At 46.0% G+C, this 26,164-nt stretch overlaps 1 protein-coding gene across 1 annotated transcript in view; it reads right to left on the bottom strand.

Moving 5' to 3' along the window:
* SMAD3 (SMAD family member 3) overlaps window positions 1-20,363 on the bottom strand; it is a 73,222-nt gene extending 52,859 nt beyond the window's left edge. Inside the window, exon 1 of the mRNA XM_082769230.1 lies at window positions 19,808-20,363. Coding sequence (XP_082625356.1) covers window positions 19,808-20,013 — 206 coding nt within the window. The 5' untranslated portion in view covers window positions 20,014-20,363. The remainder of the gene's footprint in view (window positions 1-19,807) is intronic.
* Between the last annotated feature and the right edge of the window lie 5,801 nt (window positions 20,364-26,164).

Raw genomic sequence — 26,164 nt, 5'->3', positions numbered from 1 at the left:
TGCACCAACCAGCTGCAAACATGCATGCAGCAAGTCATCCCAGCTACTACACGTTTCGTAGAGCCAGTTCACACACGGTACAAACATCTGGGCAGCCCACAGGTAACAGCTCTCACACCCTGCCCGAAGTGCAGGCTTACTGCACGGGTGTAATTCCATGAATGCACACACGTTTCTGTCTGAGAAATCCTGAACAGAAGTGCAGCAACCTTTAGCTTTCCCCGCAGAGCTTGCATCACACCAATTAATAATGCAGATCCACTTTGGACACTGTCCACGCAACAAAAACCGTGAGCCTCCAGCATTAATCACCTTGTGACAATTTCCACCACCACATTTAGTAATCCCATCTACTTTAATTCCCCCAAAGTGTCAGAGTTCATTCTACGCTGGATTAAAACCAAGACTGAAGCAAAGAAAAAGCTCCTCAAAATGGCAAATCTCTTCCTTTGCTGGTAAAAGCCCCTTTTCTGTAGCCAAGACGCTGACACCGAAAGGGGATCCTCTAACTTTTATGAAAGCTAACGAAATAACAGGCACAGGATGCTGCTCCTGGACCTCGGAGCTGCTCGAGTGACTGCTGAATTTCTCATCTTTTTGCTCAGGGCCAAGCAGCCCCGCTGCCCAAGGGCTTGAAGCTTTACAAGAGCCTCAGCCTGGCCAGCAAACAGTCCCTTGCACTGCAGATTTTTGGCAGAGGAAGCACCAGCACCGGGTGTCTCAGCGCAGCCCCACGCTGCTGACCTGATGCTCCATCCATCTTCAGCAACTCTGGCTCCGAGGCCACCCCAAGTCCAGTCTGCCATCCCAACCCCAGTTCAAGCAAGTATTTGGGTACGTCCTTGAGTCCTGCTGCAGCGAGCACAAGGGTGCAGCCCCTGTAAGGAGCTGAGTGCTAAGGGACCTGCAGATGGCTTCTGCTGGTTTGAGCCACATGGGGTGAATGAAAATTCCTCACATCTCCTTCAAGAGCATGCTCCTGACTGAGACTACAAACTAGTTTGCTTTGCTAAGCACTTGTAAAGCATATTTCAAATAATTATAATCTTGAGGTCTTCTCCAGCATTACCACAATGTATATTTATTAGGTTAAAAGCACGCGCGCTACTACCAAACAGTTATTCAACATTCATTATAACGTGTCCAAGCAAGCCTCGTGTGCTGTGTAATCATATTCTGCTCCTCGGGGCAGAAATGCTAAGCATAGCTTGGAACAACAAGATACTGTTTTGTCCTGAGTTTACCCAGAAAAGAAATACTTGGAGCGTTGTTAACCTGTGCCTTTCCCACACCCCTCCTGAAACTGTGAAGGTGCACTAGTGTCTTCAATAAAAACAAATACAAATTGAAAAGAATATAGGAGACCTTAAATGGCCATTTTTCACAGAATTATGGAAATAATAATGTACACACACACACGAGTGCATGTGAGCCTGTTCACCACCCACCTGCTGTTCTACTCCAACACTGGTGATACTCACAGGATACATTTTTTTAAATGAAAGATACATTTTTTTAATGAAATCTTTTCAGACACCTTCCTGGACACTTTGCCCGTTTTCTGACAATACTCCAAACTATTCAAAACTACTTCTAAGCAGAATCAGAAGTAGTGAAAACGATTGCAGGGCTTTGCCAGGTGGAAAGGAGTGAGCCCCTAGAGGTCCATGGATGCCTCTCCTCCCACTGCCTGTATGGAGGAGATGTGTGAGGTTTTATTTCTACACAGTCACAAGTGGCAGGCCACGGGGCCACCCGTGTTCCAACACGCTCCCTCCCATCCCTCTCAAATCATGAGGCAAACCACAGACTTCACTTCAGCCTAAGTCAGCAATGCATCACGCTGCCTTTACCCTCTTGGTGCCAGCAGATCAAAAGCTGTGCTTGCAGGGACCACTGCTCCTCTGAAAGCTCCTCTGAAGGATGGCCCAAGCTACAAGGGGACACAAAACAAACAAAACAACAGCACGGGACAAAATTTGGTATCATCTGAGGGCTAGGGGACTTCTAGAAGCTGGTACAGGGTAAAATTTATCTCCAATGGAAAAAAAAACAAACACACAGTCACAGCAAAATTATAGGAGAACACAACTTTGGGCAATTTGGTTAAAAGGTCTTCTCAAATTCAATTTCATTCCTTTACTAGAGGAGAAGTTTGTTTGATGAAAAGCAGTTTTCTAGACACAGTATGTTTGGACTTTTGTAAGGCAACTGGCTGTGCATAGCTTGGTAAAAATACACCCACAGAAACAGTTTAGGGCTATAGAAAATGACTTAAAAGATAAGAATTTCAATCCATTGTTTTTGATAAGACAATGACTGACTGACAACTTAATCACAGCAATGCAAGAATATGTTAATCAGAGGGGAAAAAGGGAATACTGCAAGACCCTCCAGCCTAGCCAAGGGAGGTATATATAGTGAAGCCATGCTGTAAGCTGACAGCAGGCAGCTTCAGCTGATATCTGCCACACTTTTTTCAACAGCTAATAGTCTCTTCACTTTAAAAACAAGACTGGCATCCCTTTAAACGAAGACAGGATGCGTTTCTAGAAGATACAGTTGTACAAGTTACCGAATTTGGCACCGAGGTCCCATCTCTAGCCACAAGCGCGATGCGCAGCGCTGCATTACAGGATATCACACGAGGTGATCTTGTCGCTGCAAAGATACAAAGCAGCTCTGACAAGCACAGCAAACCCCGCGCAAGCAAGCAGCAGACTCGGGCACGGACAGACAGAAATGGGATTGTGCCTTCTAAAAGCAATCTCCTATTAGACTAACTCAGGGTAAGCACGGAGCTGCATCCTTACTCAGCCTCTTTTGCTTTTTATTTGCCTGCCAGTAGAGGCTGGGTTTCTAGAAACAAGCACCTAAACTAATTACGACATGTTCCATTTTCTTTAAAAACCCAACTAACGATGTTAAATATATATTTAGTAAGCAGACTGCAGTTGCTGCAAGCTAAAAATCACTTCCCAAGCAATCCTCATCCAAAGCTCGAAATGCTTCCCGAGCCCAGCCAGCAGCAACCCGAGCATTGAACAGATCTGCTCCGAAAAGTGAAAAGGAAAATTAAAGAAATATCCCCGCAGGCTAGGCAGCCCCTCAGAAACACACACATCTGACAACGCCTCGGGCAATCCCATGCCCAAGCAGCTGCAGATTTTGGGAAGGGAATCGCACGGCCAGACTCAGACATGTGAATAGTTCCAGTGGCTTTTACGAGACTCCGCCTGGCAAGGCTCTTCAGAACACGTCTGTCCTCGAGCACATGTGAATTTGGTGGGTCTGCTATTACTCATCCCAACGTTCACGGGGCAAAAGGGCTTCCTACAGCTCTGCAGGCACACCGGGCCGGCCATGGGAAGCTCGCTGTGGCACTGAGCTCATGGAAATCCTAATTTAAAGCAAGCTGTTCTTAAAGGAGGAGCTGGTGGGGGAAAAAAAAAAAAAACAAAAAAAAAACACAACAACAAGAAAGTACCAAGCAGCACACACAAACCCCGAGACCATTTCGCAGCTTTCGTGCTTCGAGATGCCTTCCCCACTCCCCCTCCCCCCTATCAAAAATAAAGACAAAAATAAACCACGAAGGGAAGGAAGGAAAAACCTCACCAAAATTTATGTTTGTTTTAGGCCTATTGCAACAACTGCTTTACTGAGCTTTCATCTGCCTTTGCGGTGTCTCCTAGCCCTCGACTGTAAAAGCAAAGCCCTCTGTACACAAACAGCAAAGGGATTATACAGCACGCAGCGTCCTTTGTTGCTACCAGAAATTAGAGGCAGGTGTTGATGGCACAACGGACGGTAATTGCTATGCACAGGAGAGCTGGGGAGCTGAAATACCAGCGTCCCCGAGACCGTATTACAAAGATAGCTGCAAGCTCCTTCCCCCAGGCACTTACCGGACCAGCCCGTGAGAAAATAAGTTCTGGTGATGACTACGGTTCACACACACATTGGAATAAAGACTTCCAGATTTCATGTCTCGCAGCATACTATTACTGTTATTCATTATTCACCAAGAGATGACAGAAAGCAAAGTACAATAAACAAAAGAATAGAAAACTCCGCAGCTCCCGCCCCAGAAACCTTCGGCTGGTTTTGCATAGCGTCCCTCCAGGGTGCAAGTCAAGGCTGTTTTTCCCCCTCTGCCCTTCCAACAGAATAAATGAACTGGTTGAACAGCTTGTGATATTTGCATGATTGGGGGAGATCATCTGAACAGGCTGAGCAGCCAAAGTCTAAATAGTTTGCGAGCAGCAAAATCCAGCTCGTGACAAAGTCCTCTGAAGACCCTCGCCATGCTGATTGCAGTGCTGGAAGTTACCACAAGTATTATGAAATGAATCAGTAATGACAAGCAAGCCCTCTAATTTCCACAGTAGGCTCTTTCTACTTACTTTCAGCTTAGAGATAATCCCACTTTTATTAGGTGCTGATCTATCACTTCAAGTACTGCTAGTGCAAGGCAGAGAAGAGACCGAATGCCAGAGAACGAGAGGGTTTAGCTGAAATAACCTCAACAAAGGGCTTCAACTAAGGCAAAAGACAAGGAAGGTACACTAGAGATGCATTTGAACATCACCACATGATGGCAATGATACTTTAAAATAACACAAGATTATTTTATTTAACTTTAGCTACTTAACTTAAAGAAAATAAGACTTTAAGTACACCTTCATTTGGTACACTCAAGGCACAGTTCCTCTCGGTGACAGTGATGCTGCTGTATTCTGGAACGTGCTCGTCCCTGATGACACGCACAGCAGTGATCTAGCAGATTTGCAATGAAGAGGAGTCCCATAAAGCTTCAACACTTCACATCTGCATTATCCCAGATATCTCAGTAACCAGTTATTGCACACGGAAAGATTAGGCAATCGCAGGGCAACGGTGCCTCCGGTATAATTAACTTATCTGTGTGCTAACAAGTGCTCGAATTGCAGGGCCAGACTTGGTTAAGAAGACAGAGGAATATTTCAAAGGCTGCTCATTTGCTAGTTGCACAAGGGTCAGCCGGCTGCTCACCTTCCACGAGAAGAACGCCAAATCCCTGCAGAGTCTGGCAACACCCAGCCAGTCCCGTACCCACACTTCGCTTGGCTGTAACACCTTGTTCCAGCACGCAAAACACTTTCAACCCTCATGAAAAGTGCTGGGCTAAGGATAGCTCAAGTTCTTCATTAGGGATGTGACCTCTAGCAGGCTCCTTACCTTGCACAAGGAGGCATTGTTCAGTGTTCTCTTTGAAGTGGACATCAGAAGGGAGCCTGAATCCTCAGCATCATTCACTTCAGAGGCACTTGTAAGGACAGTTGCCACATGGCCAACTGTGAAGGCTTTTCATGCGGTTAGATGCCAGTTAACCAGGGAATCACTACATACCTTTTTGCTAGCAAAGCCACAAACTTGTATTGAACAGTCCCTGGAAGCGACAAGAAACTACCAGTCACCGGCGTAGGACGTTGGGAAAACAAAATGCTTCTTCGTAGCTGCATCTTCAAAGCCAAGTGGTTCCCCCGGTGAGTAATGTTCCTACGGTGGTTTGTAGGTAACGAGAACTATGCTTGGAGAAGTGGAAATCATAAACAAAATGATGCTACTGATGGCTCATTATCATAACATGTAGAGATATGACAGTGTAAAAGCGCATGGAAACAAGATCATTTGGAGTTGTCACTTCTGTTGAAATGAACTTGGCTTCCACACAACGCTAACGAGACACAGAAGTGCAGCCTCAGATGTTGACTCTGCCCAAATCTGCTTTGCCACTTAGTGGCACAACAGCAAAGTATTCAGGGTTAAAGCATAAGAGAAAAAGTGGACAAAAATTGGGGGTTATTGCTCTCCCAACTTTCACCAGCCTTGCAATGACAAGCTGGCTTGGATGCATCTGCCAGCTAGTGGAAGACATTTGTAGTGGCTTTCTTCAACCTAGGGAAAACTTTGCTGAAGTTTCCCCCACGAAAAGACCCCGTGAGCTGTTTCATCCACGTAGACTGCTGCTAACACACAGGAACAGTTTCCTTTGTCACCTCTTCCCTCAGCCCCTACAACCCACTGCAGTAAGTACAAAAAATGCGAGATTTAAACCCTTCACTTGCTCACTCCGCCTGTCTTTTGTGCCAGGAGATAACACCAGAAACAAAACCGGAGAAAGGTTAGCTTATGAGCAAGCCTGTACACTGCATTCCCAAAGGGCTGCCAACGTCAGATTAAGAAGCAGACCTCAGTCCCCGTGATAGCTAGCAAAACAGGCTACACATATCAGTTTTTACAAAACAAGAGACTTCTGTGCTGTTCTAAGGAGCAGAAGTACCTCTGAGTAACTCTACTTGCTGTAAAAATAATAATAATAATAAAATGTGTATATATATATATATATATAAAAATAAATATAAATATATATCCTGCAAGCTTGCATTGGATTCAAGTCAATGGGAGGTGCAATCTCTGACCGACAGGACTAAGTTACTGAATCACTGTTAGAAAACTTACGGCCTGCGTTTTGAAATAATCCTGCTTTTCTAAAAATAATTCTTCAGTGATTTAATGTGTAGCAATACATTACATACGCAGCCACGCTGGACCAGCTTTCGGCCAGCTTTTGAGAACTATCAACCCTCAGATGAATCTAGAAAAATATTCTTTGTAGTTCCAAGTGCTGCAAACCCCACTTAGGGATGAAATACAAGGTGATCTGTAAAAGCAAGATGTGATTCTAAAGCAAAAGTGTGACAAAGTTCTTTATGCTTCCCCAACTATTCTTTCGTCGTGATACAAACTCAAAGCTGCTCTGCACGTGCAAAAGGGACAGCCCAGAAGTCACAGAGATGAAAAAATGACTTACTGGACTAATAACAAGAATTAAATCCTGCTCAGGCTTCAGAAAGCAGAACACCTATGCCTGGGCTGTTTTACACGTTGCCACACTAACTTGCACTGTTTGCTTTGGTAACAAAGAACACTTTTGTTCATCCTGCCCTCCAAGCAGCCATCCCTCCCTGTTGTTTAAGGCTTAAAACAGGAAGAAAAACAGTATTTAGCCTAAAAACCACCCCAACCCCGAAACACACAAAGAAAAACAAACCAAGCCCGCAAGAAAACCTAAGTCCTAAAGGCACACATCACACCCATGGAGCACCTGGGATCCCTGACCAGCATTAGCACCATCCCATGAGTGCATTCATACAGGCACACGTATATCCTAAACAAAGGATATTCAACTTTTGTTCAAATGTTGATAGAGTACTATGATTTTTTCCATTGCGTCCCAATTCATTATTTTATTCTTCCTCCACAAACAGGCCAACTAAAATCCCGTTTTCTACCTGGAGCTAGTTCTGCTGGACGTAAAGAATTGAGGCTCCCAACTTCCCACCTCTCCTCTCTTCCACTGCAGTGCACAGGGACTGTCAGAACGCGTGAATTGATGGCTTCAAGTGCAAGCAGAGCTTTCATCCACTATCAGATAAATTGGAAACATACAAACTTCGAACGTAACACTCAAAACCCAAATTAATAACAGATTATGAGTGCTCATTAGCTCTACCTCCCACCTTTCTTTCTTTTTCTTCTGGAGTAGCTGGCCTGCCAGTAGCAGAAACTCTGAAATGCCATCCTAAAAATAGAAAGCAAGAAAAGAGAAAAAAAAAAAAAAAAGGAGGGGGGGAACGAACGGGAACTGAGAGAATAAGCAGAGTGAGAAGCTCTGTAATACAAAACTGTCTCCAGCTTCAAAGTCATCAGCCAATCATAATCCAATAAATGCTTTTTTTCTAAAATCAGAACACTCAAATGTCTATTTTTATTCCTGTTTAGAAGCAGCTATCTCAACAGGGCTTTCAAACCAGTAGAGCCTGGCATGCAAAGCAGTGGCTTAGAGAACTCAATTTCAAGCCATCATTTCCAAGGCCTCTGCTCGCTTGTGTGTGTCCATCTGTACCTGGCACTCCAATTTTACAGCACAGACATCATCAGCAAATGGAGAACTACAGGGGAAACCGAGGGGATGTTTACATGAAACAATTCTTCTAAGCCAGAGCACTATTTAAGGGTTCTCTCTTCGTGTACCTACACAGCTATACTGCTCTCCTGATGTCCCCAGGATATCTGGAGAACGGCAGTACTTACAGGCAGGCTTGAATTAAAGTTTACTCTTCTGGCCTTCAGACATATCAATAAGAATTACAAGGGACCCTGAAGGTACCAATCATGACAGTAAAGAGATATACTCATCCTAAGCCTGGAAAATATTCAAGTAAATCAAATACTAAATGCTGTATCATCTTTCAAGTATCTCCAGAAGTCCTCAGCACCTTCAGCCCTTCTTCACGTAGGTTATGCAGCCACATGGCTGTACACAAAAACACACAGCTCTACAGAGTCCTTTTTTTAAATAAAACATCTCCGCAATGACGTTTGCAGAAGGTCATGGTCAGTAGAAACAAACATCCCCGAGGCCACAAGTGCCTTTGTGTTCACAGGACACACCTTTCCCGAATGCCATCGCAGCAGAAGGTTTTGCAAGGACCGTGCCTGCTTACCCACAGGATAAAAATGCAGCAGCCAGACACGAGTGGATCCCAACACCACGGTCTCTCCTCCAAAAGCGTCAGAAAACAGCCTGGATAAAGACAAAATGCTAGCGGCCTCTTCCTGTATTTAAATGAGCTTTATGAATATAATTATGGGTGCTATGAATATGTTGGGAATTATCGGCATAACTCAGGAAGAGCAGCTTTCAAAACACCTCCTGCTTCCATCCAGGGCATGGGAAGATGCCCCCTGGAGAATAATGTCACACCTACCTTCAGTATAGAGTGCTGCAGCAGGCCCTAGGGTGCCTGAACCCTAAAGGATGCTTTGCCTCTGCCCCACGCACCTCAGTCAAGTTCTCAGGACTTCACTATCCCCACCTGCAGAAGGGGACTAAAACTGTTCTGCTGTAAAGGGCTTTGAGGCCTGTGTTATGAAATGAGAGGTCACGAACGCCCTTCAGGCGTGCACGAGCCCTTCAACAGGCTGTGGAAAGACCGTGATGAAAAAGGTGCTTAAAAGGACTTGAGGGATACTGCATAGTAAAGATCTTTTTATTTTTAAATGGGAGTAGCAGTCAGCGTTGGAGCTTGATTGTTGTTTTTCATATAAAGCAACTGTTTAAAACACACAAGGACTAACGCAGAGGTTGTTTTGCTCTTCAGAAATCTAAATAACCATGATCTCAAGCATTACTTCTTGATCCTTAACTTTGGTGAAGAGATACATTAAATGCACTGCTTCCCACCGCAAGAATTCAAATTCATCTTGCTTCAATACCTTTGAAAAGAGTATTTATTTCAAACGTGTAAATGATTTAAAAGAAAAAGAGAAAGCTTAATTAATAATGTCGTTTCCAGCCAGATGGCCAGCTATTAGTTTTCAGTCATCTCTTTCAGAACAACTCACCAGAAGTCTTCAGATGCAAAGGAGTTTTACAGCAAATAGATGCTCACAATTGCCCAGCACTCAGCGGCTGCCAAAAAGCTCGGTAAAAGAGCCCAGCTATAGGTACACAAGTATTTAGCTTTTCCAACACGTGCTGCCGTGGGGCACGGCCGTAAAAGTCTGCTAGCAACAGCACAACCGCTCGACGAACACATTTGTTTCATTTACCGTGGTGTGTTTGGATGGCATTATATCCACATATGGTTATACAATATTACTTAAACGAAAACAGGAGGTGACATGTATAGTGTTTCCCCTGGACTTGTGCTAACAGACTCGCAGCTTCAGCTCGGTAGCAGACCACTGTGGCATGATGTGTATCAACCAGTCAAAATATGCCGTGCGGACGGGAGGTACCACGCCGAGATGAATAGATAACCATTATGCAAAGCCAGGGAAGGTTGACCACGAAACATCCATGGAATCCTAATATTCCCACTGACGTAGCACCTACATATTTTCAAAGAAAGTTTCCAGCGAAAATTAAAGCTGCTTTCTTAGTACGGAAGAGACGCTGAGCAGCAACAGAAAGCTTTTTAAAGGAGCGAGGCACCGAGTTTTGCAACTCCCTCTCAAGGCCTGAAGAGCTTTTCACTACCGTTATTAAATTCTCTGACATCCTTGTGAGGTAAGTGCTGTATTTTCCAGGTAGTGAAGAGGGAGGTACAAGTAGGTGAAATATTTTGCTCAATGGTACACGGTGCTACGGAACAAAACCTGAGGTGGTTGGGGAAGACTGAAAATAACATACATCCATTAGGCAGTAATCCACAACCGAAAACCCATCTGAATTCATTTATGGCTGGGAAAAGCAAAGATGCAATTGCAGCCCGATGCTCGAACTCTCAGCCTAGAGTTCTACCAAACAAACAAAACTAGATTTGGGAAAAAGCTTCGGTGATCAGCTGCCTACCTACACACAAGTTATTTACGGCATGAAAATCAGAGCAAAGCTCAAAACAATCTGCAGAATGCCAGCAGACTTCTACTGGCGACAGAAACCAGCCATACAGTAACATTAGCTTTGATAATCAGACAGTGATTTTTTTTTTTTCTTTAATTCACATTTAGTTATTTTCCAAAGCCCGTCTCTAATGCAGTGGTTTCCAATCAGCTTTATCCCACTTTCCATTGTGCTAACAGCAATCATCTGCAAAAAGACTCCACTGGTCATTAAAAAATGACAAAAAGGAAAGAATTCTGAAAATAAAACATTAAACAGGCAAAAAAAAATGAGTTTAAGCAAACTTTGGCAAACCTGAAGACAGATTTGACTCATGGTCAGTAAATGAGGTAAATATAGGCCCAAGAAGCAGGTACAGGGCAAGATTAGCCCAACGGGATGCAAGTGTCACCATGCCCTGCCTGTGAAAATCGTGCCAGATAATTATCCTGGGGTCTCCAGAGCTCACCCGAGTTCAGCCTCAGGTTCCAAGCCAACATCAGTAACTCTTCTAGACCTTGCCTCCAACAGGCTGGCATGGGAGAAGAAAGAAAGGATCGATGTTATTAGCTTCTGAGTTCGAGACCTGGATTGCTGGGGGGCTTTACTGAGCACACAGCCCGACTCTTTGCTCTCTTTGCAGGCTGTTAGCGGGGAGGTGGCAGGGGTGCTCGAGGAGAAGCACGTTGTAATGGTTTCACCATCGGCATGCAAGCTGGCTAAACAGCAAAAAGGAGAAAAGAAAACACAAAGCAAACAACAACAAAAACAACAAACCCCGGTGAGAACAGCCAAATGCCTTGTGCACAGGCCCGGGAGCCGCTGCCAAGGGCAGCCCCGCTGCCAGGGGTATCGCAGCCACGAAACGCGGGGGCCCTCTGCCAAGCCACGCCAGCGCCCATCGGAAAACCCTCAATGAAAAGGGAGCGAGCACTCCTCCAGGAATGAAATGCTCCGTGGACCAGGCTCGTTTTCACCAAAAAACAGCTCAGCCCCGCCTGATGTCCTGCCAGTGCTCCAGCCCAGGGCCGGGACACGCTGCAGCCACGCGGGGTTTGCTGGGCAGGCTCCAGTCCTGCAGAAGAGAGCCCCCAGAAACCCCAAAAGCCCTGAATCTGACAGAGCCCTGACGGTACTCAACCTGCAGACACCTCTCTCCTCCATTTTCAGTTCACTGCCTTCTCGTGCTGGCCCAACTCTCCTTTCGGTTGCATGTAAATCAAGTAAGATTACTGCAGTCCATGTAATTACACAATTACAACGCAAAAAGAGTGGGAAAAGACCCACCTCCAGCTGCTTGTCAGCCTTTCTTTTAGGCGAAGTGTGATGTTTAAACACTGATATAATTTTTCAGATACTTTTACAGGTGTGCTACAGATCGGCTATGCATCTGACCCAAGGGGAACAACAATTTGTTCAACAAGTAACGCGAAGAAAAGGACATTTCTGTACAGTTCCACGTGTAGAAACCACAGACTTTGTATCTCTATGAAAAAAAACCACATCTGCTCTTTCTGTGTACAACAAAATTAAAGGTGCTTGTAGCTGGGTCTTTGTCTTCCCACACAGCAACACTTACCATCCAGTTAGGGAAGGAAATTTTGGAAGAAGTGTTCTCCAAGTTGGGTAGGTAAAGCCCTAACAACAGTTGCAGGGTCGGCACAGAAACAAAGATGAGACCTCATGCCACAGATGTCCTCTGCTATGGCCCAACATTTTTGGGAATGTTAACTTTCTACGTCTGTGAAGAGAATCAGAGTCAACGAATTTCTTCTTTTATGTTAAAGCAACTAGAAGGGGAAGGACAAAGTTTTTCCTCTTTTATTGTTTGAAAAGAGTCAGTATCAGCATCCATCATTCAACTACGGCTGGCTGCAACCTCACCGCAAAGTAAGAAATTTCTTTCTTCAAGAAAGTTCCTTTTCTGGACGGATTGTGTTATGGTTAACGAACATCACCAATTCCAAGACAATCTCCAACCTCTTCTATAGCACAATTTGTAAGCCAAAGCTTACTGAAGTTTCCAGATTAGATAACAACAAATTGTGAAGTGAGCTAAGGATGGTCTACCTAACACCTTGACCCCGAGGTCTCTCCTTCCTGAGGACCACGAAGCCTGGAAGAGGTGCTAGCAGGTAAATTTTACTGCATTTTTATTTTTAAGTACACTTTCTCATGAGGCTCGCCAATTAGTTTTATTATTTCATCTCTCCCACATCAACAGCAGCTCCTAGCAATTAAAAAAATGCAATCAAACCGACTCCTCGTGGAACAGTGTGATTCTGAGCACAAGCAGGAAACTTGGCAAAGGCAAACCCAGAAGGAACAGCCACCGCTTTCTCCCCACGCTTCCTGGTGTCCTTTCCCCAGTGCTACTCCTACCCACTGACATCTGCCTCTGCAGAAACGTGTTGGGGATGCGAGAGAGGCCAGCATTAGTGGTTATCACTCACGCTGAGCACACGGGGAGACTTCCACTGCAAGGAAAGGAAGGTTCAATGCTTCAAACAAATGCTGGGGCATGCTGATATCCCGATCTGCTTGCTTTGAACAGCCTCAGGCTGTCTGTGCTACACGGAGCCACACAGGACACAGAAACCTGCCTGTCCTTAAATGAGCAAGCGTGGACACCCAAAGCACCTACAACATCCACACTTTACTCAACCTTCGCAGTTGACGATGAAGATTTTGGATTCTGGAGCTCACGCAATTCCTGTCCGATCCTCTAGGAAGCAGGATGTTGGGATTTCTTACCTGCCTGAGCTCTTCTGAAGATAAGGGTTACTTTATTTATTTATTAAAAGGGCTCCTACTATCATGGGTAAACAGTTTATTCATGCTCACGGTTCTGACCTGTGCTTCAAGATCAAGCCTTTAAGGGCAAAAGAGCGAGCTCTGCCCTTTCCTTCTGCTTCTAGCAGCCCCAGCCCAGCTGTCCTGCCTGCCTCAGGGCAGTCCAGGCTGACAGCAAAGCCAAAGAGACCTGCGAGCAGATGAGGATCAGGCCCACAGGGCTTCAAAACAGCTTTAAAAGCAGCAATAATTGCAAAAAACGACACGTTACCGTCCCTTCTGTTGCACAGAAAGTTGGGCTGCCAGTGACAAGCACAAGAGCCCAGTTATTAACAACTTCCTCGCCTCTCTTTGGACTGGAGGCGCATGTAACCAAACGCAATTAGCAAACATTTGCTAAGCTCGGTGGAGTCAGCCCACTACAACTGGAGGGTCTGGACGAGAACCTCTGCCCTGTCTTTATTCCCCCCGCTCCCGGCTGCTCTCCTCGCTGCCAGTCAGCACGAGCAGCTTTGGACTGGAAAAAGCTTTCTGCACAGCACATCGAGGCAGACAAGGACAAAAGTTAATTAGGACTATTCATAAGCCTTACTGGAAGAGAGTGCTGCATCCCATCCCTGAAAATTTAATTGCACTCAGTAGAGGAAAGCTAGAGAAAATACCAACAACAACAACAATAATAATAAAAAATAAACAAAAAGATAATTTGGGAATAAAATCTGATTTCAATTTAATTCAAGCACCGTTTGGCCCTATTTATTTCAGAAAGTAGTTCATGCAGGATAATAGCATTATTGTGCATCTAACAGTGTTAGAAGCTCCTAATAAATTAACAAGTGAAAATTAATGGCTGCTCAGTCCATTAAATCTTGTTAATTTTATTTTTGTTGCAATAATAAAGCGATCACAAGTTTACATTATTAAACCAATATTTATTAGAAGAGCTCATTTTAATTGGATCCCTGATGTGATAATCCTGTACAGTGTGCATTTCTTGATTTCATCAATTTTTTGCATTTATTTCTCATTATATTTAAATGACTGCGATGTTCAGGGTCTTTTCCTAATACTATAAAAGTTAAGCAACCATTTTAAACATTTTATTTCACAAAGATTCAACACTTACTACACAATATAATGAGAATCTTATGAGTCTTTTCAGAAGCTATTTTAAATATTTAGTCTCTCGAGAAAAGGGAGCAGAAAAAAAGCAGAAATATGAATATTTGAAAGCATCTCAAGAAATGGTAAAATGCAATTTTTTCCCCATTAGCCCATCAGTGCTTCCACACAAACACTGCCCTGTGGTCTTTCAAGTCAAGAGGAGTTTTAGCACTGGTTTTACTGCAAAATGCTGGCTGGCCTATGCTTCTCAAGGAAAAAATACACACAAAACCCATGTATTGACAAGGTTTTGAATGTCACTGCCTGCTGACCGAGAGGTTACAATTTGAGACGATGCCTTACCAAGGGCTGGGGTGGATGTGGCATTCCAGCAGCGACTGCTTTGAGCTAGGGGGCTGCGATGCTTTCTCCCTGACCTCCTTTCCCCAATTCCTTTGCTTTGACCAACATGACTAAATGTGGAGTCACAACATGGTTGTTTCAACATTATTGCTTCAGCTTATCGGCAGAGCTTTCTTTTTAAAAATGGCATAGTGTGAACTCGAAGGCAACTACACGTGCTATTCCTCAGGCTAACACCAGAGGCAGTGACTGATGGATGGGCAGGGAGAAGCTGGAGGGGCTGTGGGGAGAAGCCCCTGGTTGCGAAGCTTGAACCTCTGGTGAGATGACCAGGAGGCAGAGGAGAAGGGCACTGAGGGGCACGAGTGACTGCAGGCAGAAAGTACACCAACTAAAGGCCGCGTGTCCCTGTGCACTTCCCGTATTTTCACCTTTAGACCGACCTGCGAAGTCACACGGATGCCACAATAGCTGCTCACAAACAACCTGCAAAGCCGCTACCACTGCCCCGGCCAAACCAGCTCACGTGGGTCCTGCCAGCAGCACGCCTTTGGCAGCACAAAGTTTAGGACGGGGCTGTAAAAACCCGCCCAGAAAGCTGGGTCAGCACGCAGGCCAACACGCAGCTTGGTAGCAGTGAAGTTACCTGCAGCAGGGAGCTGAGCACGACAAGGACTGGGCTGCTCCAGCACGCCGCCGTACCGCCGAGCTCGGACTGAGCACACTCTGAAACAAATCTCCGCCACGGTAAAGCTCCCCAGGTACAACGACAGGCCGAACTAAAAAATAGATGGCTTAAAATGGTGTTATAAATATGAATTTGTGTGGGGATACACTGAACTGAGCAGCCTTTTGCATGCTGCTGAAGCTAAATGGACACCAGGCTCAAAAGGAAAACATGCTTCGGTCTTGAAGGCTGCCTCTGCCACTTGCTGTATTTGTAGTTTTCCTATTTTCCTGGTATCAAGGCAGCCTTAAGACCACGGTCACCTCTCGTAAACACTGTGCGGTCAGCTATCACCATAACAGCAGCTTTGCTCACACCCAAGATCTTCTTAAAATCACTTATTTATTATTCCTGGTTTTCCCCACCGACATGCAAATCACATAAGGAACACTTTGTTCAGCTTCTTTTAAAAAGCAAATGTGCCGTGTTTCCATTTCAGCTGGTACGTTCTATCCTTATCAGATGAGTTCCACAAGAAATAACACCCACCTCTCCTCAAAACTACTTTCTAAATTAAAAAAAACACACCACTTAAAAGAAGTTATTTCTTACACAAAAGATTCCTGGCTCCCCTAAACCCCCTGGTGATTTAAAAAAAAATAAAAAAAATACAATAATAGGTTTAAAAAAACATATGCATATGAAAATATACTACAGAATGTCATGAGGTTTGTGTCTTAATGTGCAGCACCACTAGGGCTCTCGAAACAAGGCCTCTGCCATCTCCTGCCGTCCCAGTCAGACCTTGTGTGCTTTCAGAAATTACTGAGTGCTTGCCACATGTTCCTGACTTCTACAGTTCCACCCCCTGTTTAGGTTAGAAGATAAACTCAGCCTAATGCACAGTTTCTAGGGCAAAATGCTAATGGCTTGCCAGGTGCACAGCGTGGCCTCTCTTCAGGTCAGGAATAGCATCGTGAACTTACTGCTCTCCTCCCAGGGATGAAGTCTGCAGGGATGCACCCGAGCTCTGCAGGTACGATTGACTTTGCTACCATCAGGTTCCATCCCCACCACACTTTTTGGTCTCAGAAGCTAACAGACCCATCAAAAATTCAAACAATCTGATAGCAGCTGGAGTAGGTCTGAGCTCGTTTGCAGAGAGGCCATAAACTCACACATGTGGCTGTGCTGGGGCACGTGCTGAAGGGACTCTACCCCCAGCTGGTCCAGAGAGTGATAAAAATGCCCACTCTGAAAGCTGGGCTTTCAAGATCAACTCAACCACCACGAAGGATTTATTTTAATGGGCAAAAGAATGAAGGTTTTCAAGTTTATTGTCTGATACAGTATGGAAAAATATCTTGCTGCCACGCAGCCACAGCTTGCTACAGCTCACTAGGTCAGCTCCTAGCACCAGAGCTCAGTGCACCCTGGTTTAGAGGCAGCTCGCTTGTGGATCAAGGCAGATTTTGGTGGCTGCAGAGGGAGGACAGGCCTCTAAATGAGCCGCTCCATCCAACGCTGCCAACAGCAGCACAAGAAACAACCAGGCGGTCTGAGACTGGCAGGTTTTTCAGGTGGAAATGACTTCTCGCTCCAGCAGAAAAGAACACAAGAAGATTCCTGCCAGCATCGGTGCTGTGCTGAAATCCTTGAAGGTCTCTCCAGGCTTTTGCTGCCTGCCGCAGGCCCTTCCAGCAGAAACCTGGGCCCTGAGGTGTCTGCCATCTTACAAATGGAGTGCTTGGAAAAGTAACACACGCTGAACAAATACACAAGCAAATAAACCATTCTTTGTTTTATAAACTGTTGGGAGATTGTGTACTGAGGAGCATGCACATTTCCAGCTCCAAGCAGATAGAAATGAAAGCAGGAACAAATTTGGCCTTCTAATTCCTTGCCCCACAACAAAAACTAATGTTATGTTTTTCTTGTACTGTCTTAAAACCTACATTCAATCCCACCTGGTCACTACAGGAACGCAACACTGCCAGCTCATCTGCAGCCCTTGGTCCCACAGGCAACGTTCCTGCAAAGCTCCAGCACTTCTACATCTGAAACTCGCTTCGTCTCATGGATACAATAGCTAATTTTGGACTTACCCTGCTCCTGCTGGGCCAGAGTCATCACTGGCATAGCTCCACTGAAATTCAGCCTACTGATGCATTACAGACAATGCACAACATGAGCTAATCCTTAACGATGTTTTTTCCCCTTTTGTCCCCCCCACGTACTTATTCACCTAAATAGTAAAATAACTTGCGCAGTATTATTTAAGAAATAAATACTAAAACCACCCCAGAACAGTCTTGCAAACTTTAATTTCAAGTCACGCGATAATCAGACTCGAGGATACGTTGTGACAAACAGGGCAGCCCAGAGAAGACCCAGCACAAAGTCACAAGGCCTTGTTGTAGTTGCAATCCTGCCACCAACTTCCAGACAAGCAGTTTCTCCTTTCCAATCCACTCCCCAGTCCGTAGATACCAGCCTCTCAGTAAGCTGCTGCAGAGGGCCCAGCACAAACTAACCCAACCACCGCCACTTGCATCTTTGTAATATGCACCTTAAACAATAACAGCCCTACAGGTGACATTGTGTTTAAAAACTAGCACCAAGACAAAAGGAGCTAACTGCAAGTGTTACAGGTGGATATGAAATGTTTTAATGTCTGCATCGATTTCCTTCAACAGAGCAAGGTCTACAAGAAACAGACAATCACTTCTGCACAGAAGGCTCTTCCAGGACAATCTCTGGAGGTGATATTTATGACTCGTGACATCTGCTTGTCTTGTTACTCATTTTCAAGCTTTACAGTTGTATCTTTCTAAACTAAAACATCCTACTCCACCTCCCTCTTTGCTTCCTTTCAATCATGAAACACCAAGACCTCCCTCCCTTTTGCTACAACACCTTGTTACTGGTAAGAGCAGCACCAGGAGGCTCCAGGCTTTGCTCCTAAACAGGTCAGCATCAGCAAGACACAACACCCAGGGTCACATCAGCGGGGCTGCCCAAGTCATTTTCTCCTTTTGAACAGGTATTTAAGGGAAGTGGTTTAAATAGGGCACTATCGCTGAGGAAAGCACACTGCTTACCAAGAATTTCAAACTACAGGTTTTAAGGCATTTGTGTCAGGTGGTAGCTCTCCGTGTTTTGATCCTTGCTTCCACTAGGAGAAGAGGCCAGAGCAACTCTAACAAAGGCAGGGGGGTCCATTTGTGCTAGTGGACAAAATCTTAGCCACGGTCATCCAGCACCACAAAGACCAGGAGACTTTATTTTTTTTTTTCGGTTGGAAATAAATAAATAAAGAACCACAGTTGCTGGAAGAACATTTTCGGAGTTCCAAACATCCACATTTCCAAGCTACTTGCTTACTTTTTCATGCAACAGATGCTGCTTTGTATTAGCTACTGCATATTAAATCATTCTGACAACCAAGAAAGCATACATTTGTTTGCGCGAGAGAGAGAAGCATGAATACACACACACACGGATATCTTCTCAGGCAGAAGCATACAATTATGCAGCATTCAAATATTTGCGATGAACTTTGGCCTTTGTTGAAAACAACACACACACACAAAAAAAAGTACCCCCCAAACAACCACCAGCAACAGCCTCGGCAGGCATCTGGCCGGGCTCGCAGAAAGCAACAGATCTGCAGCAATAAAACGCTGCTCGTGGCCAGCGATTTGAAAGTTTCTCGGGAAATCCTGCTTCGATGGGAGCCTCACACACACAGCCTTTATGATTTATAATGGTCTCACGGACCGATCTCGGGATCCAGGCTAAAAATAAAGTTTGTGCTAGCACAGAAACAGCATTAAAGGAGTCGGTTATGCTCAGTGTTCACCCCCACATGGCTTTTGGACTCCAGACAATCCCCTCAGCTCTGCCCTTTGCGTTCCCAATTGGAAGTGCCCTGGGAGCACCCGCACAGCTCCGAGGCGCCCTTGGGAGCGGTGTCTGCCCAGCCAACGTGGAAGCAGGCGGGCAACCCAAACAAACCCCTATCCCCGATACGTTTATCACAACCAAACCTCGCTGTAACAGCACTAGGGAACACGCCGAAACTCCCTGACAAGGAGAGCACCCCCAAGAAGCGGAGCTGTTGCCCACAGCGCTTCCAACTTTTTTTTTTTTTTATTTGTGGAATCTCGGCCGGAGACATATTTCCCCCTCTACATTCCCTTCTCACTTTCTTCTCCTCTCGTTACTAGACAGCAATCCCGTTCTGCAGCCTGTTTTTTTTTCTCCCTTTTTTCACTATCCATAGAGCCCGCGGGGAAGAAGCGGCCCCAAGGCGGCGCCGGAGGGGGGGGGGGGGCTGCAGGGCCCCGGGACCCCCTCTCAGACCTTGGGGGGGGGATCCCCTGAGACCCCGGGTGCCCATCTCCGTGCTCTGCCCCCTCCTTTTTTTTTTTTTTTTTTTTTACCTGGGGATGGTGATGCACTTGGTGTTGATGTTCTGCGTGGTGATCGCCTTCTCCAGCTCGTCCAGCTGCCCCGTCTTCTTCAGCTTCTTCACCAGGCTCTTCACCGCCTTCTCGCACCATTTCTCCTCCTGCCCGTTCTGCTCCCCTTTCTTCCAGCCCAGGAGCCGCTTGACGATGGGAGGGGTGAACGGCAGGATGGAGGACATGCTGGCTCGCCCGGCAGCGCCCCGCCGCCCCCCTGCTCCGCTCCGCTCCTCTCCACGCCGCGCAGGCCCCGCTGGGCCGCCGGCAGCACAAAGCCCGGCCCCGGGAGCCCGGCTCGGTTCGTCCCGGCCCCTCTCCTCCCTGCTCGGAGCTGTTTTCAACACCCGGGGCCCGCGGCACCAAACTTTGCCCGGACTTCGCCGCCTCTCCCCGGCGGCGGCGGCGGCGGCAGCTCCCTCCTCCCCCCTCTCCTCCTCCTCCTCCTCGTCCTCCTCCTGCCCCGCTCTGTGTGCGCGGAGAGGCGCCCACTCCAGCTCATTCCCAGTCTGTCTCTCATGCAAATTGCCTGCTGGCCGCCCCGGCCCGGCTTCCACCCCCTCCTTCCCTCCCAAACACGCTCACTCACGCCGCCGAGGGAGGGCGGGGAGGCGGCCGGCCCGCCGGGAACTCCGCTCCCCCCCCACCTCCATCGCCACCGGGCTCCCTCCCATGGCCTTCAGCCCCCTCAGCTTCCACCATTCCTTCAGGAGCTGCCTCACCCTACACCAGGAGACCCCCACGGGCTCCACCCGGCCGCCCCCTCTGCTCTTGGCCTCTCTGTAATGTTAAGACCCTCCCTGAGGCAGCCCCGCGGTGTGGGATCGCCCTCAGAGCTGTGGGGTGGCAAGGGAGGGTCAGCCCGGCCATAAACCCTTGGAGAGATCCCACCGAGGGGAAGGCAGTGAAAATAAACACAAAATAAACACAAAAAAAACGAGTTCCCCCTCAGCAAGGGGACCCTCAGGCAGGGCACGATGGACGCGGCCCCTGAGGTGGCTGTTTTCTTTGTGGAAAAAAGAAAAAAAAAAGAAAAAGTGTTTCCACACAGATAGCTGAGCACAACTTGGCCAGTCAGGCTCGGACAATCAGCAGTTTCTGTTTCAACCCCTTTAATTTACTGTTCCATTCCCTCATCCTCCCACCCTGGACTCCAGGTACCCGAATAATTTTTGCCCTGTATCAGGCACAAATGACATCCTGGAGATGTTTACCACCAGACCTGGTCAGAAATTCTCAGACGGAACATTTTTGTCAGAGAATGGCAGTTTGTTCAGATCTAGGTGTTTTGTAGAGATGCTTCGGTTTTGACTAACTCCGGATGACATCCAGGTAAATTTCCAGTTCCTCACTTCCCATAACTGGGCAGACTGGGCTGTCACACTCCCCAGTCTCCAGCATCACCCCCTCACACTGAAAGGGAGCCTGTGTGAATACAAACCATAGCTCTTCAGTGGTCCAATGCTGTGATAAATCACCCCAAAATGGTGCTGAGCAGCCTGGCAAGCAGCAAGGAGGCTGGGGGCCACCTGCAGAGCCACCAGGTGCCTCCATCGAGGCTGGTTCATCTTTCTGTGCTCCAGCTGCCTCGCAGCTCCCCACAACAGCTGCCCAGGAACACAGGGGCGAAAGTTTCAGGGGGCCTGGCTCCCAAATTCTGAGGTTTCAGCCTGAGAAAGGCTTCCCAGCTTCCTCCATCCTACCAGACGGGATGATGGGGAGCTGAATTTGGGAAGCCTCCGGGGCTGCTCGGCAGCTCCCAGACGCACAGGTCCTTGCCAACCCACATTCTCATATTCCAGGTTCCAGTGCAACCCAGTGGGGAGACTCCTCGAAAGCCGGCATCCAAAAACTTCCCGTGCCTGCGGATTTGAAGCAGCCAACCGTATGGATTGCCTTGTGGCAAGTTAGAAACCTATGGGTTCAGACAGCGTCTGAGGCTCAAAGGCAACTGGCTCGGCTTTCACAGGGATTTAAAACAAACAGCATGTTTTGTTCCAAACTGACTACCAAATTTTGAAATATCAGTATTGGGTACAAATTAAGTACTCTCTCCCTATTTTTTTTTCCAGAATTCTCATATTATTCCCCAACACACATTCCCCGAGTGTCTTGAATTTTGGAGGCTCACCACTAAAATTTTGGATCATTGCCCTGACCCAGTTTTTGGCTGCTTTGAGATGACTGAAGTACAGAGATGTGGAGCCCTTGTAGACGATCCCAACATCATTTGAGGAAGTAGTTCCTCAGTACTTCTAAAACAATGCAGAAAAAAAAAAAATTAACACCAGTTGCTCTAAAAGCAGGATGCACAGATTACTGACTGTTGCTAGTTTCATTGACTTGCCGTGCATTTATGTTTTTCAGAAAAGGCCTAGTTCCTGGTAGCTGGAGATGAACTAATCTGAGCTTTCATTTTAAAAAGAAAAAGTTCCCACAACTGTAGAGAATAACTGAACATGTGAACCAAGTATTTAATATTTGTGTTCTACTTTTTTTTTTTTTTTTTTTTTAAAGAGGTATAAACTTCACCACATCTAAAATCATGATTATTTAGTCATCATTTTCTGCCTTCCTAGTTCCTAGACCAGCACATTTTGCAACTGAAAGAAGCCCAGAAGACAACTAAGCCTGAAGGCCCTGCCTCAAGCTTGTCAAGTCAATACTATGCCAGGAAAACCTTAATGCACATTTCTGCTGGTGACCGTATCCATCACTTTCTAGCCACTCTGGCTAGAAAATCATGGCAACCGTTCCATACTTTTTTCAGCCAGAAGGCTTGTAGTAATACTCAGATCTCGTCTCTACACTCAGAATTCATGCTGTGGCCTCAGTTCAGCATGGCTTCCAGAATTTTCTGTACATATTCATGGGCTAATCTTCAGTCCATTACAGTCATATCACAAGTGATCAACTGGGTTAATTTGAATAAGGGGAAGGAGAGGAAGAGCTGAGTGGTTTGCTCACACTTGTACAGTGATTTAGTGGCAAAAGGGTGAATAGAATTAACTAAACGCTAAACCAAATTGGGTCTCACTTTGCTTACAGCATCACAAATGAAGCGTAGGCAGCTAAATCACTGATCTAACCTTCAGGCCACAGCAGCACTGTGAAGACTAGTAAAAACAAATAGACTTTTGGTTTCAAGGTGTAGAAGTAATTTTTGAGATTAGGGATGTTACATTTTATGGAATGACTTGTATACCTGCTGGGGTTATCTGTCAGAGTGAACGGTTCTATGAAAATAAGACTTCCTGAACCCCTAGACAGTCATCCTTTATTTCGGAGAGTTTTGGACACTATCATAGTGTAGAAGTTATCAGGCAGAAAAAAGCAGGACTGGCCCAGTTTTGCATGGTCTGGATCTGTTCTCTGGTTTACAACATCTGACATCTTCGAAGCCACCTCTGGGCTGGATAAGTCTATCCATTCATTTTTGATATATATTTTACTTTCCTTTTCAAAAATCATCTTTGTGATGTAGCACAGGTTCAGGGACTTAACTTATTGCAGTTCGCTCTTACTGAAAAGTAAGGATATAATATTGTCTGCAATAACATGAGAAAACCCAGCCCTCCGTGTTACATCCACCTGACAAAAAGGAACATACCCTTAATGGCTATCTTACATTTCTTAGTCATTTACTAATGTACTAGCACCTTAACACTTACTAAAAATAATCCTCACATACCGTGCTCATTCATAGGATCAATCAATAACTAGAAGCAGGATTTAGCATTTACTTTCACAAAGAAAAATTGGGCTTTGATTCAGGAACAACATAAAATTAGCAGGAAAAACAAGGTGTCCTCTGAAGCTCACACACACGCATCTGCACTTTTATTAGAAATACTTTAACAGCTTCTGAGACTGAAGAATCGCTTCTGTGCTTTGCTCTACATTCCCTTTATATCCTTCAAGCAGTGAGAAGGGAACGAGGGATATTTGGGCAGACACGAAGCCAGCTCCATCAGCGCCCTCCCCGACACCCTTGTGCAGGGGCCTGCTGGAACAAGCAGGCTGGAGGAAGCGTGGCCAGAGCCTGCTGTTCTCTGGCTACACGCAGCCAACAGACAGCTCTTTGGGGAGCCTGGTGCCTGCTGAAACAGCTCCCAGGCTGTCTTAACATGTAATTGTGGCTAGTTTGAAAATCAGGGAGTGGTTGAGAACCAGCTTTTACTGTACTGCCCCCATCTCTCTCTCTCACTCGCTCAGATAAAGTATAATTTCCTACGTGGGCACTACCTATTTGTGGAAGGAAATTTTACAATGGCACTGACCAGGACAGCTGAGAAGCAGGTGGCCAAACCCGTGAGGTTCACAGCAGATAAGGATTTCCTGGAGCTGCTTGGAGGGCCGTGACCTCCTCAGCTCCATTTGTTCCACGTTACACAAGTTGCAGTGGCACTGAAGGGTGAGACAGGCAGCTGAGAAAATGAGGAGAGAGTTTTAAATTAGGTTATATTCATACATTGTAAATAGGTGCTATGACATTTAACTTTCTATCTATGTCACACATAATATGCATAAACAAGGGAAAGTGTGGGAGCTTTCCTTGGTTAAGGTAATATATATATGTAGAGCAGCATTTATATGCAAGCAAACCTATCTTCTTAATCACTCAGAACAAACCTACAGGAAAATAACTTTTGGGGTGAGTCACAAAAAAAAAGCAAGGTCATTCAAAGTTAATGTCTTCAGAGTTAACTTCAGCTCTGTGAGACGCTGCTCAGACAAATCCTTTCAGGGTGCAGCAATTATTCTCTTCTACATATGAGAAAAAGTACACACATCCAACAAAAAAGTTGCTTTGTTGAAAATTCATAATACTTAATGCACACAAGTTAATTCGCTGCATGTTCCAAGAGGCTCTGTAGTATAAAAGTCACACAACTACCTCTGACCAAAGGTCTAGTTAAGCCAGAACCCTGTCTGTGACCATGACAGTACCTCTGGCCTAAGGAAAGAAGACAAGGTAGGAGCATGTCCAGGGCAATTTTTCTTCTAATATACTCTCCTAATTTTTGGCAATTATCTGTGTAGACACTTCTGACCTGGAGTTGATCTCCCCAGTGAGCCAGTCCTAGCCTCCAAGCCTTCTCTGCCTCTGCCTTACATGAGGACTGGCCTCTGCTGGGTCCTCACCCCACCCAGGACATCAAGCAGAGCTACTCTGAAGATGAACTGAAGGCATATAGTTATATTGCCTCTGTGATCTCCACATTATTTGTTTTACAGACTGGAAGAGACGTTTGCCACCTGAACACGGTCCTGGGCACCCTCTCTACGCATCTCTGCTCAAAAAGTGTTTTGGACCAGATGACCCCCAGAGGTCCCTTTCAACCTCAGCCGTTTTGTGGTGCTTGATGACAGTGACAGGAGATTAGAGAAGAGAAAGGGCAGGCAACAACTCTCCTAGGAAACTGGAGTTTACCCCTCTCTGTCACAGCATTCCCATGTGATACGGGACAACTTCAAGCAAAACTGTGCGTGTTTTTTGTGAGTGCCTCCCCCTGTGGAGGCCTGGTTGCTCCCCTGGGGTAGGTCTGCAGCCGGGCACACAGCTGCACGGGAAGCTGCTGAGAGCTCTGCTCCAGTAAAGCGGGACGTCCTGGTGCTTGGGGTCCCTACAAACCTCCTTAAAGAACCACACGTCTAGCACAGGTTTGAAAATGGCCAGGGTCCAAATCCTCTACGGTGTTTAGAGACCCAAGTCCCGCTGAAATCAATCTGTATGAACCTACAGGCTGTTAAAAACCTTTATATTTCAGCTTGCTGTCTCTGGAGGTCTAGCCCCATTTGTCACCACAGTCTAATAATGTTGCTGGCTGAGTACCCCCTGATGTCTGTAGAGCACTCAGAGGCAACAGATTACTACCATATGCAAGCCAGCAGAGAGACGGACAATTGTTTCATCAGAAGATTGGAAAGCGTACCGTAAATAAGATAAGAGGCCCAGACATTGAATAGGGAGGACAGGACAAAATACTAGCTCAGTACCCACTGAGGAAACAAGGAACACACTGTGCATGAGAGGGGAGACATTTGGAAAAATAAAATGTGCCCATGAGAGTAAAAACAGTGTGCTAAGGAACATACACAGGGAGTACTGAGGCTCCATGGGCACTTTTAAACCTGTTTTCCCTTGGTCATTGGAGGCTTGACTTTGAAATCTTAAAATACCTAGGATGGTAACTCTCAGGAGCCAGACTCAATGATCCTTGGAGGTCCTTTCCAAGTCGGGATATTCTACAATTCTTCACATGGTTTGCGTGTGCTCAGTAAGGGACAGGAGGTGGCAGTCAATGTAGTACAGAGGAGAGGTGCAGGCAGGGA

This window comes from Aythya marila (genome assembly GCF_965140915.1).
Source record: "Aythya marila genome assembly, chromosome: 11".
In the NCBI taxonomy this organism is placed as follows: domain Eukaryota; kingdom Metazoa; phylum Chordata; class Aves; order Anseriformes; family Anatidae; genus Aythya; species Aythya marila.
The sequence above is the reverse complement of the archived record's forward strand: the minus strand, read 5'-3'. Positions and strand labels throughout refer to the sequence as shown.